Below are 12562 nucleotides of genomic sequence, written 5' to 3'. Positions count from 1 at the left end.
GTGCGCTTGGGACCAGATTGCGATGAATAGTAACTATGATTTGAGCCACATAGGCCTTTTGGTAGACAACCTCTTCCCCTTTTCTTTTGGTCAAGTCTTTGCAAGACAAAAGACAGAAGAACCTATTTACTCTTATAAGTTGAGTTGCCATTGCTCATTAACATACCCTATCGTAACGATAAGCAGTTGGTTAGCCGTCACAGAGACAGAGGCTATAAGTTTGGGTCAAGAGCCTCGCTGCGTAAATCTGCATGCTCTATAGTGTCTCTCTCAGGCCTTACTATTCTTCTTTTCTTTGGTCTTTTGATGATATGAGTGTTGTTTCATTCTCTCGTTACATTCCCCATAATACTTATGGCAGTATCCTGTCTTAGTGTTTTGATAGTCAAGCTTATGAAACAAGTATGTAGTAGTTCTCAAATGGGGCTTGAAAAACGGTGCAATTGGCGGCGACGGACTTGACTTCCCGGATCGTGGCGACCGCACTTTCGGCATAGCCTGCCGGCGGATATTATTGCGGGAATGAGAGAAAGAGTCTCTTTTTCTGGCTTCTCTCATTCTTCTCTGACTTTTTCTTTTTTTCCTTTTTTGGGCGGGTGGAGGGGGAGGGGGGTTCGTTTCCTTTTTTTTCTGCTGAACTTTTGCTCGTATCTCTGTAATGGTTTGAGAATGAAGGATTAGACGCGCATAAATGATCACATTCCCCTCAGCTGGGCTTTGGATTCCGAGTCGAAAGACCGGAGTTGCTACAGTAGACCGGAGTTGCTACAAGTATGTAGTAGCCAGTCAAGGGGCGACAGCCGAACGGACGAACTCGGCTTCTGCACACCCTGGCAATCTCGTGTGGCGCTCTGCCTAGCCCTAACTTTCAAATATAGCAGTACGGAGTAGGTAGCATCCTCTCCTGCAAGTAATGAGCGGTTATAGAGCTAACCGTAAGGCTGTGTGCTCCGTCATCATAGCAGCCCCTCCCCCCTTTCTAGGATCTAGGCTATTCAATGCTCCATATCGATGAGACTCTGAGCAGGGCCATCGGAGATGGTCAGTGGGCAGGGTCTGGCCCTGTGTCATACAGAGACAATCATCCGCGCGGCACGGGGCACTGTCGCTGTTAAGAGTTTCGCACAAGGGAGCAAGCGCTGCGTACAGCACCCATGGTCTAATGGGTACATCGGCAGTAATGCTGCCTCGGGTCACATCCCACTTGAAGCTAAATTCAACCGGCAAACGCTCATCCCGTATCTAGCAAAGTACTTGATGCTCTCCACAACAGGACCCGTGGTGCTATGTACTCTGTCAGCTTTCTAAGTAGATATCTCGTTAGTAGCTCGCATTGCTTGCCCTGTCTGTCCAGAACATAAGGCAAGGGTACCTGTCACCCAGGTGCGGATATAACGCTCTTTGGCACAGCTAGACCCGTGAACTTGGTATCGTATGCTATTGGCCGGTCAGCACCATTGCAAAGATATTAGACTCGGGGGAACAAATCGTCGTTTGGTCATCTAGCGGATGTAGGATCTGTAGGGCTCACTAATTGTAGCAGCATGGATGCGTATGGATCAAGTTAGGCAGTCCGGTGGACAGGCCGCGGGTGTGTCAAAACGGCGGTGATGTGAGCGAAGCGACGGAGACGCGATTGTCAGTCGATTTACCACGATGAGATGCAATGCAATGCAATGCAATGCAAAGCGGTGCGGTGTAACACGATCAGGGTTCCAGAGAACTGCTGGAGCTTGCTGTTGGAGCAAGTGGAGGGTCTTCGGAATAATACGAAGACCGACTCAAAGCCTGAGAGGGGAGGCATCTATTTTCTCCGTTACACTCGCACTTGCTCTGAGCAGAGCACAGACGGCACAGGCAGGCACTGCTACCTTACCGTGAACCTAATTTCACCTCCATTTCTTTTACTTTTCCATTTGACTCTCTCGGCAATGTGATGGCACCACTACCTTGCAATGCTCTGTGACAGTCTGCACAAGAGGTGCTCGTCCGTATGGTACGTGAGTTTGAGTTTCAACCCCTGGCCGACGATCGTCCCGGTCCTCCCGCCAGCCAACAAAAGACCTGACAAGCTAAGGCAAAGCCAAAAATCATGATCTTCCAGCTTCCAGTGCGGTCAGAACACCGGGTTTTAGCCAGCCTCACCTCCAGGCCTCGTGGCTTTAGCAAGACGAGCCAACGACGATGGTGCCACAGGTTTGTCTCTGACTGCAGGGTCTAGCGTTTATCAGATTCTTACCCCTCCTGATTGCTCATCCACAAGAATTAAGGACGAACCCAAGCCCCCAGAATAAGACAAAGTTCAGTTTTCGCTCAAATGGTCCTAGGCCGCCGTATGGATTCCAGCCCCGTAATTGATTCCAATGTCCGAACCCGTTCGTTGCTCATCTGAGGCGAGTAAGCACCTAGTTTGTGCTAGCCTTAGCGATATTCTCGAATTAAACAGGTAATTATAAATCTGTCTTCCCATTTTTGGGAAGAGCCGATATACCATCTCAGCGCCGCCATGCGGAGAAGGGCATCAAGATGACCGAGCCATCACGGTGGGTTGATCTTCCTCTGTAGTGCTACGAGGAGTGGTAGTACGCTTGACAAGTGCCCCAGACTGACTAGCAAGGACAAGCAGGGACAGACGCACGCTGACATGGACCCGCAGCCCAGGCAGATCGCTTAAAACTGCAATATCCATCATCTTCAAATGGTCCACTCATAGGGCGGAGCTTTGGCCACCTCCTGGCCGTGTGCACGAATCAGTCACCTTCGCAAGAGTCTGAACCGCACCTATACTGCTACACTCCTACAGCGCCGTTCGGCAAGTACCGCTGCCTCTGTGGTATTATCGGCCTGTAAAAAGTATACTGCATCCAAATATGCGCGCCGCAAAACCTGTTAGTATTCGAAAGCCCAGCTTAGTTGTGGCATATCTCACATTTCGCATTGCATTCGGCCACACTCGGCGGCTTTACAGTTTGAAATCATCGGCACTACGGAGAACAAATTACAAACCCTTGCGCTGAACGCGATCGGTTAAACTGGCTTCGATAATGCTACCAGAAGAATGCGCAAGCCGTTCGTAGTACGGAAAACTTCCGTTATCATACTTGTAAGCACTTCGAGCGCTACTAGCTCTCCTTGACAAGCTGGGTTTAAATGGGACAAATAGCAGATTCTGTACTCCATTGGGAGTACCTAGGGTTGAGATGATCGCGCTAGCAAGCTCTTAGCTCGCCAAATCGCAACCAAGGCTTATTCATGCCAGATGACAATCCGCGCTGGCTGTATTTAGTCCGCTCCATAGCGCAGGTATTAAAAAAGAAAGAAGGCGAATTTAACCCACTTTGCTAGGCTGGAGCCAACCATGCCAATCTTACATACAGCAGTAGCTGCTTTGGCATGTCTGCTTGCACCACTCTGCACCCCATACCAAGATACAGTATATCCTTGTTTAGCAACCACAGCTGACAGAGTATTTGCGTTCTATCCGGTGGCGTTCTTTTTATAAAAGAAACAGTAGCATATCAAGAGCAAAGCATGTTATTCACAAGGGAACCTGCTCTATGTGGACACAGAGCTTTAAAAGAGTGAGGAGAGGTGCGCCTCCTGAACTCTAGGTACCTCGCAAGCTTGTGACGGCTCTCGACTCCTTGGTAACCCTTGCATCTCTTTGACCCGTCACTCTGGTCTGAGAATTTCTCCGTTCCGTGGATGGCACCTTGACATTGGCGCAAGAAAACACAATCGTCTTGATACACCTGTTCTATTTTTGGGGGCAAGGGGGTGACTTCTTTACTTTCGGGATATCTGCTAACCAGCAGCCTATTGATCCTCGTCGATCAAGAGAAACCAGGGTTTCTAGTTCGTGGTAGCCCGGTACAGTAATACCGCATATGGTATAGGATGTGTGGACGGCTTCTTGAATTAGAATCCGGGCGAGCTTTTCAACCTACGCGTACGCTAGCTAGCAATGGCCTACAATCATTGAATCGGTAACGCGGATCAGATTAGCATTTAGGTATGCTACAGAATGTCTAATACGAAGGAATAGCACACCTGCTGCCTGGAGTGGCCAGGACCTATTTAACCTACAATACATACACACTATAGCTGCTGTCAATTGCGATTACGGCTAGGTAGTGTAAGCGACGACGACTGCGTGTCCTGTTCCCGGAAGCACATACGGATCTGGAATACCCTTCTTTCCCATTGAGAACTAGCTGGACCAATGGCATGAGAGAAGAGTTGTGCCCGCGACCAGCCGTAAACAAGGCTACACAACTCTGAAGGGAGTTTGAATTTCAACTGCCGCCGTTGGCGGGCAGCCCGACCATGAGTGACATGTAACAAGCAATGCCAGTTTGGCCAGTCGACTCTGTTAACCCAAAAAGCTAAGAGACAAACCCATGCAACTCAAGATGAACAGGAGAGAATCAGTAACTCCTAGAAACATTTGGTGCCCGCATCAGCTTATACGCCCCAGGGTGTCTAAATAATGATTTAATTGCCGCTTTCCGGCCGAGGAGGGAGTGAAAGACTCGAGGGCCGCCTTCTGCGTCGGTGCCATGCCGTTCAACGGTCCACGGCAGGCAAATCAGGAAACCACCGCCGGCTCTCGGCGCGGTTCGACGGCGGTACAGGGCGTGTGTGAGTAACCGTTTGAAGCATAACTGTACAACTCTAACAAGTTCTGCCAGGGGTTTTCTTTTTCATCTCGGTACGTGTGGCTCAAGTCTTTGGGGATCATCTGCGAAAGCGATAACAGGACCCTTCTTTTGCGCGGCTGAGTAATGAATGGTCTTTTAACTGCATCTAGCTAGCCTATCGACCCCGAACAAGAAAGGAGGCACGCCAGTTAGTGATTACTCCGTTCTCCATACTACCCCGTACTTCTTATACTACTTGACTCTGCTCGCTACCTCTTGCCGTAGTTGTTTTCTGGACACGGCCCTCCCTGCAGATGGCACTACATACTCCGCATTATCCGACCGCAAGATCCGCTAAACAAACGACAGGTTCTTTGGCAGGAATACAACTTCCTAAATCGGTCTGCTAAGCCTTATAGACCCTTCTAGGAACAGCTGCTCTATCAACAGCGGCTAGGCTCAACGGTCATTGATCGAAATAGGATGGGTCGAAGCAAGGCGGGTGAGTTGGTAACGACATCACTTTGAGGGGGGCACGCTCCCCTAGATTTCCCTCCAGGAGGAAACTGCATGTATCTTATTGGCTACGGGGAGAATAGGTCTTAAATCTTATACCCGGCCTGTTTCTCCCTCGCTCCTATTATTTTATTGGCCAAATTTGGTCCATGCCCGGTCATCAAATGTTCGAACAAGATACCTATTCCAGTAGCAGGTTTCTCTCGTTCCCGCCATCTCCACCCTCCAGTGCTGGTAGTACCGCACCATTATTTCCCTAGCGACTTTCTCGGCTAGACGTTTATATCCTGAGATGAGATGATGCAACTCTGGGTTTACACTTGAACACTTGCATGATTAGTAGAGTAATTCCTCCAATAGTAAGCCATCGGATGAGAGTTGAGATCGCTAGTTACAGCAATAGCTTGATCCTTGCAAGAACTAAATCACATTTGATGGCCCGTTCTATTTCCAGGAAATTTTACCAAAGTGGTAACTCTAAGTTGTATCATTTGAATCATTTGTATCATGCAAAAACAGCCCAAGAAAAATTACAACCTAAAAATAAATGAAAAATAAAAAAACAAAATAAAAATAAAAAGAAGAAGAAGATGGTAAAAAGGCAAAAGGGGATAATAAGCAGCTCTTTGCCAAGCTAGTTTAAACTCTGACACGCTCCATCAGAGGCATTTGTATTTTTCCTAGTAATCGTACCATTATACAGTAAGTACGTACTAGTCGGTACGTTGGTTTGTGTGTAAGTGCGTTTTCGCTCGCTTATACATTTTCGGCAGTTGTAATTTCGTGTAAAAGCCATCTTATAGGCCATATCAGAATAGTTCGCCGTCGCATTTGCCGTCGCACGAGTATTCCTCGAGTTGCTTCCTTACTCTACCTCAGTACCTTAAGTTTTATGACAGAAAAAAAAAAAAAAAACTTGGAAGTTGCTTAGTTCACTTTTCACACTAATGGTGTTGCTTTCATTGGCCTTGTCGTCCTCACTTGCTAGCCTTCTGCCTTGTTTAATTATCCCCTCCTCTTCGCAAAAACTTGGCTCTCAGATAGACTTCTATGTGGAGTCTTTGCAAGGCAGCCAATAGTTCTCATGAATTCTGATTGAATGGTCTTTTGCAAATAGTATACGTGGGGGCTTTGGGGAGGGGGAGGGGTGTGAGACCTGAAGCTGCAGAATCAAATTTTTGCCCTGTTGAGGGTGGTGGTAAGACAAGGCTATCCATCTTTTGAAGGGGGGGGAGGGACTGAACGCCCCTCTCGAATAAGAAGATGATGGCTGCAAGATGATGGGCTGCTACTAGGAATAGAACACCATACAAAGGCCCCCCCAGGTACTAGTGTGTGCTTGTGTGGATTGGGGAGTCGGGTGGATGGAATCATTCAAGGGTTCATCTCTCCCTGCATGCTGCTAATCAACTGCCGGCCTGCAGCATGAGTTCACAGGGGATTCTATGTACTTTGCGGCCATTATTCACCATGCGGCATGAGCGGCCCTTTTGTCTATCTCACTCTATCTCTCGCGTGTTTGGGAACGTATGTTTGGCAAGAAATTTGTCAAAGTCGAGGGGGGGTGGCGATGATTCTATTCCCCTCCTCAGGGGATGCGCGTATGCATAACTGAAACTATCATTTTACACTTGGTTCTTTATGCCGGGCCCTTTTCTTTTCTCTTTCTTCTTTTTTTTTCTTTTGATTGTAATGGCTAATGTCTATCCAAATATAGTGGCAAGGTTCAAAAAAAAAAAAAGGAATGACTGCGTAGCTTTGAAATATCAAGTTGTTTTGTTCAGCTTACTTGGCCTTCCTTGACTACATATATGGCGCTCCCTCGAGCAGGCTGGGTCACCACCACAGCATGTTCCTTTTGTTCATCGGTCAAGTTCAGCTTAGAATAGTATTGCTCCTCCAGCGCTTCCTTTACAGCTTGCGCCTTGTCGGCTGGGACGAGATGCACGCTACATCCTCCCCACCCAGCTCCGGTCAGCCTGCTGCTGTAAGCCCCAGCGCCACGTGAAATACGGCAGATTTCATCAATCTCCGGGCAGCTACACTCGTACAGGTCTCTACATGAGTCTTGTGTTTCGTTCATGAGCTTTCCCAGCGCGTTGTTGTACTGGGTCGTGTCAGTTGCCCCCGTATGCAGGGGGCGCTCAAGCAGGGTCAAGAACTCGAGCACTCGTAATGCCTCCGTAAACACATGCAAGGCTCGCTGTCTGAGTTTGAAACGGTCGGCACGAACCGGGAATACGGACGTAAACCGCTTCTCTAGCTCAGGCACGGACATCTGGAGGACGGCAGCGACTTCCTCCCGTGTATACCCGTCCTCTCGGGTCAGCGTCTGCTTGGTCACCTCGATGAGCTTCCGTAGCTCCTCCTCCTTGCTAAGGCTCCTTGCAGCAGCATAGTCTGACCCGCCGTTGTGGTAGAAAAAGGCTTCGTGGAACCCCTGAAGGCTAATGCCGAGCGGACCTGCATCCTGTGGGAGCTCGGTGCCGGGTGGGTTGAGCACGGCGTTGAGGTAAGCAGCCGCAAAGCTGACCTCAACAACACGAAGGTTGTAGTGGATGGGCCCAGTGACATGCTTATTTGAAGTGACGAATGATTGTGCGATAATGAAACATAACTCGGGACTTGTTGGAGGGAACTTGACCGGCCGAGCAGAGAGAACAGGGGTGAAGGACACGAATGTGGCGGATCCTTGCTCTGAGAAGACTGAGGCAGACTGGTCCATGCTGTGAAGGCTATTGTCAGCATCATGCGCATTTTTCAACAAGGTAGATCTGCAAGAGAGAAGGTGTGTTGTTGGGGCAAGGGGACAGGACAGGGTGGCGTGAGCTTGCTGGATACTGCAGGCATATTTGTATCCACCTGCGAGGAAAATCATCGAGGATGCAGCACAACGGGGGTAAACTAGGGGTCTTTTTTCTTCTTCTTCTTTTTACTTCAATCAACTTACCCTCCGGAATTGACCCCAACCGCCCTCTCGCTGACGATGGCGAGCTCCGTTAGCTCCTTCTTGTCCACTGAGCTCTCGCCATTCGCAATCATGACGGCCAGAGCGCTGGCGGATACAAAGGCGGCGCTGGAGCTCAGCCCACCTCCCACAGGGACGTTGCCGTCCATAAGCACCTCCATGTTGCACGGCCGGAAGTCGGCCCCCTTTTTCTTGTACAAGAGGCTGAGCGCGCCGCGAAGGCCGCTCTTGAAATAGTTTGTCCACTCGAACTTTGTGGAATCAATCTCGACGTCGCCGCCAATCGGGACGTCAAACTCCCCGGGGGCAAACTTGGAGCCCTGGACGTTGCGGACCAGGACCTTGAATGTCTTGGCGTCCGGTGCGACGGGCGTGATAGAGACTGCGATGACGGCGTCGGCGGTGATGGCCATGGGCAGCACGGAGTAGAGCGAGTAGTCGATGTGTTCGCCGATGATGTTGACTCGGCCGGGCGATCGGGAGATGAACTGCGCAGGGTGGCCAAACTCGTGCGCGAACGTGGCGAGCAGGTTGTTCCATCGTGGCGTCTCTTCTGCGATGGCAGCGGTAGGATAGATATCCGCCAGGGATGTTGCGACTGGGACTGGGCCAGACATTCTGGGCGAGCTTTTCTTTCTTTCTGCCCCTTGTAAGAGCTGCGCCGTATCTTCTTCTATTGTCTGACAATACCGCTTCCTGCTGACGCTTTTTATGAGCTGTCTGAGCTGGTTGGCGCAAACGAATAGTCTTTCGGCGTAGAAGGCTTTGTTTGCGCTTAGAAGTTGGAGATGCCCCGCGACAGAATAGTACCCCGCAGTGGTTTTTCGCAAGGAAATCAGGGGTTCTTGTTTTTGCTCTCTATGACGTATTGCAGAGCTTCAGAAACTCGAATTTGCGACTTTTTGACTGCTCGGCGCATCAACAGCCGAATAGACCAAAACAATGCAGGAGAAGAAGGGATGAAGATGTCTCAGAAGCGCGCAGGCGAGGAGAAGGATGATAAATGGGGGGAAAAGGGAGAGCAGAGCGACACGAGACTCTATAGCGAAAAGCACCAGATGCAGCACGAGATATAGATATTTTCTTGTAAACGATGATCCCTTTGGCGCGACTCTATGTCTGGCCCCGCTGATATCGTCGGCGGTTTTGCGGGTACTGCTACGGAGCATTAAATGAGCCAAAAAATTCCCCGTGGAGCCCAGCGACGGTTAAGCGCGCGAGTGATGTTGCGTCAAAGCTCCAGAGCCGCTGGAAGCTTTGCAAAAGCCTCGATAGTCGTATCGCGAGATTTGGTAGGATTGTTTTTCTCTCATAAAAGTTTTGACTCAGTATTTTTCTCCTTGGTGGCGCAATCCGTGGGAATTATGTCGGGTTTTCTCGATTCCTAGCTCCGAAAGTAACCGCGATGAGTTTGCGTGCCGCAGATTGTTGTGTTTCTAGGTGAGCGCGATGTTGCAGTAAAGGACCCAGGCCGGAAAATTATTCGGCGATGAGGTGATCGATAGCCTCAAGAGAGGAGAGAGAGAAAAAAAAGTGTATTTTGATATATAAACAGAATTGATAAATGGTAGCTAATGATAAGACAGTAGACTATTGAAATGCTTTGAAACCTGCGAGCTGTTTCTGGAGTTCACAACTCATGTGCCGTGAAAGAGAAGATGATGCTTGCGCAAGAACGGGTCTTTGACATTTGTCAACCAGCTGGCCGTGATGTGACCAAGCTTCGCCAGCTGGCAATGGAGAATATTCCAATCAAGTGAAATTCTACAAGAAGAAAGAAGATGGGGAGGGGGGAAAGCATCAATCAATCGCCTCTTTACCAGCCGGAGCATTCTGCTCGATGACGCTGCTCCACCCATCATCGATTTCAGCCTCGCATCTCTCAGCCTCGCATCGCTATCAGCCTGGAGGACATGACATGGAGCTCAAAGAGAAGCGCTCAGTCATCAGCCGCGAGCTGAAAACCCTTGAGCCCGGATCTCTGTACATCACGATCTCCGTCCCTCGATCTAATCCTCAGCTCCAAGGTCCCTTCTCCGATTTCCACTACTTGCCATACCTCCCTCACGATCTGGACTTGGCATCTTACGAAGTTTCCTGCGCGAAGGGTATCGATAGAGAGGAATTCGACTGGGGTGTCTACTTGCACCGAGGCCATGGCAATGGTACCTGGTATGGACTCCGCCGGCTAAGCAGCTCGATCGACGCGAGCATGGGGACTACAGGCATGGGTGGCGCTTCTTCTGCTGGCAATTCTACGGGCGATGGTGCCAAAGCAACAGCAGCATCTCGCAGCATGCCCTTCTACACTCTCTCTAGGCAGGACATGCGCCAGTCGCCGCGTCTGCAAGCCCGCGTAGCCGGCCTGATCAGGGTCCTGCGAGCACCGAGCCCCTTGGCCGCCGGCTTGACATCCTATCTGGACTGGCTGGCGGCCCAGACGGCATCCAGCGCCACGAGGTCCTTCATCTGGGCGTCGTCCATGTACCTCCGCGCGCGCCGTCACCTGTCGGCCGACCATCCGCACGGCACCGTGAGAAGCGATGCGGCTGCGACGGACTTCTTGTTCGATACGAAGGGGTTCCTGCAGGAGGCCCTGCACCTGGCGTACAAGGAGGTCTGGTACGGACTCGCGGGCCAACTGCCACGACCTACCATGGCCTCTGCGTTTGGAGTTGAGCTAGTAGCAGCAGCCGCCGTATCCGCAACGGAGACGGCCGTGGGCGTACTACACGAGCATGTCAACGACGACGATGATGCCGGCGGCAGATCTGCCGCCGAAGAATGTCAACGGGGGTCTGGCTATCAGCGCTCAGCCTCGGCAGCAGGGTCTTTGGACGACAGCAACAGCAGCACCCTGGTAGGGGAACAAAACATGGGGTTGGATGCCGCGGATAGCATCTCGATCGGCTTATCAGCGTGAAAACACGCCATCGGTACTACCAGGGCGCCAAAGCTTGGAGAAAGGGGTGCGAGAACGTTGAACACAAGGGGGGCGTGTGCTGGCTGTTGGAAGAAGATTACTATTCTGAAACCCATCCCGTTGGTACTCCCTGGTGCCACTAAGCAGTAGTACGAGTATGCGGTGACAGGACCTATGCAGTGATATTCGCTAAGGTGCATGTAGTTTTTTTAGCAGCGAGCAAGGTTCAAGTGTCGCATATCGTATAAGTATGCGCAGTCAAGGGTTGATAACAAATACATGCCTGCAACTTTGTCCGTGCTTCCACCCTTGTAAACCCTTCGTAAATCCGGCAACTGGTGAGAAAGCTTCAGGGTTGTGTAAGCATGTGTAATAATCAATCTGGCCTAATTAACTACCCTCCATGTCCAAGGGATTGGTGGTCTGTGACAATATTAAGCCCTCTTGATTATTCAACGGAATGTGATCCGCTGTCAGTTGTGGTAGGCATTAATATTCCTAGAGATGAAAAAGAATGCGGAAATATGCCATGCAAGGCAGTAGTTGTACCTAGATCTAAACGGAGATATATAAGCTTTTCCAAGCTACAAGGTAAAAAAGAAGAATCATGTCTTAAATGTGTGGAATCATTGCTTCGGCAGCCCATATCGGGATATTATTTGTCAGTCTCTGAAGACAAGCCCTTGGCTTACACGGCTGCCTTGTGCTACTGGACTGCGAATACGGCGTTGTCCTACGGTTCTTGGTTTATTTTCTGTCTTGCACTTGATCACTTTCCTAGTTTGCTTGGTGAACGGTCAAAATCCTTGTGCTGCTCACTTCAACTGAGCCGGTGGAAAGCATATCAGCAGACCGATGTCTTGGCCACCATCCTGGCCTCGTTGCGGATGTATGCGCCTTCTACAAGCAGCGCTCATTAGTCCATCAGCTCATCTTTCCCTCTACGGCGAATATTCTAAGCAAAGGCGCATGAGCCGATCAAGATACTATATTAAGATGACCCAGCATTAGGCGATTGGTAAGAGCTTATTGAGGCGTGTGGCAGTTATTTGCATATTCGGCAGTTGTATACAGAGCAGACTGCTTGAGGTCAACTCAGCAAGGCATGGTCTTTGTCTAGGTGGCTAGCAGGCAGCAGCAAAATGCCTTATGGGTGTGTAAGAAGCACACGGCGACGACGTGGACGTGCAGCAAGGATGCTGCGTTAAATATATCACAACGCTGTGTAGCGCAACGGACAGCGGACATGGCCTAGCGGGCGGGTGTAGATCGTTCTGCTCGATCGCCGATGATATCTGACCTCTTGGCGGCTATCTCTTTCTTTCTTTCTTTCTGTCTCTTCTTCTGTCTCTCTTCGTCTCTCTCTTTTTTCTATCGCTTAGCGAGAATGCGGCGACATTGGCGGGTGCAGAAGTGGAAGAGAATGGAACAGAAAGGCGAAGTAGAAGAAGCAGAGAAAAGGTTGCAGGTGGTCAGCATATCGGATGGAGGAGCATCAGCACCATAAGTACGCAG

At 50.1% G+C, this 12562-nt stretch overlaps 2 protein-coding genes across 2 annotated transcripts; one reads left to right on the top strand and one right to left on the bottom strand.

Annotated features, from left to right (window-relative positions):
- Positions 1-6873: 6873 nt before the first annotated feature.
- On the bottom strand, positions 6874-9533 carry TrAFT101_002125 (uncharacterized protein). Its single transcript, XM_024899640.2, has 2 exons — positions 8107-9533; positions 6874-7882 (listed from the first exon to the last, which is right to left on the bottom strand). The coding sequence occupies exons 1-2, from the start codon at positions 8739-8741 to the stop codon at positions 6937-6939; spliced, it is 1581 nt and encodes a 526-aa protein (XP_024763242.1). The 5' UTR covers positions 8742-9533; the 3' UTR covers positions 6874-6936.
- On the top strand, positions 8802-11348 carry TrAFT101_002124 (uncharacterized protein). Its single transcript, XM_066126514.1, has 2 exons — positions 8802-9657; positions 9714-11348. Exon 2 carries the CDS (start codon positions 9965-9967, stop codon positions 11045-11047), a length of 1083 nt encoding a protein of 360 aa, XP_065982617.1. The 5' UTR covers positions 8802-9657; positions 9714-9964; the 3' UTR covers positions 11048-11348.
- Positions 11349-12562: the final 1214 nt, after the last annotated feature.

Source organism: Trichoderma asperellum, chromosome 1, assembly GCF_020647865.1.
Source record: "Trichoderma asperellum chromosome 1, complete sequence".
Lineage (NCBI taxonomy): Eukaryota > Fungi > Ascomycota > Sordariomycetes > Hypocreales > Hypocreaceae > Trichoderma > Trichoderma asperellum.
This window is presented reverse-complemented; position numbering and strand designations above follow the sequence as displayed.

Coding starts and splice junctions, on each gene's coding strand:
- TrAFT101_002124 (XM_066126514.1), top strand. CDS start 9,965: ATGACGCTGCTCCACCCATCATCGATTTCAGCCTCGCATCTCTCAGCC.
- TrAFT101_002125 (XM_024899640.2), bottom strand. CDS start 8,741: ATGTCTGGCCCAGTCCCAGTCGCAACATCCCTGGCGGATATCTATCCT. Junction 7,883..8,106: donor GTTGGGGTCAATTCCGGAGG/GTAAGTTGATTG, acceptor TAGCCTTCACAG/CATGGACCAGTCTGCCTCAG.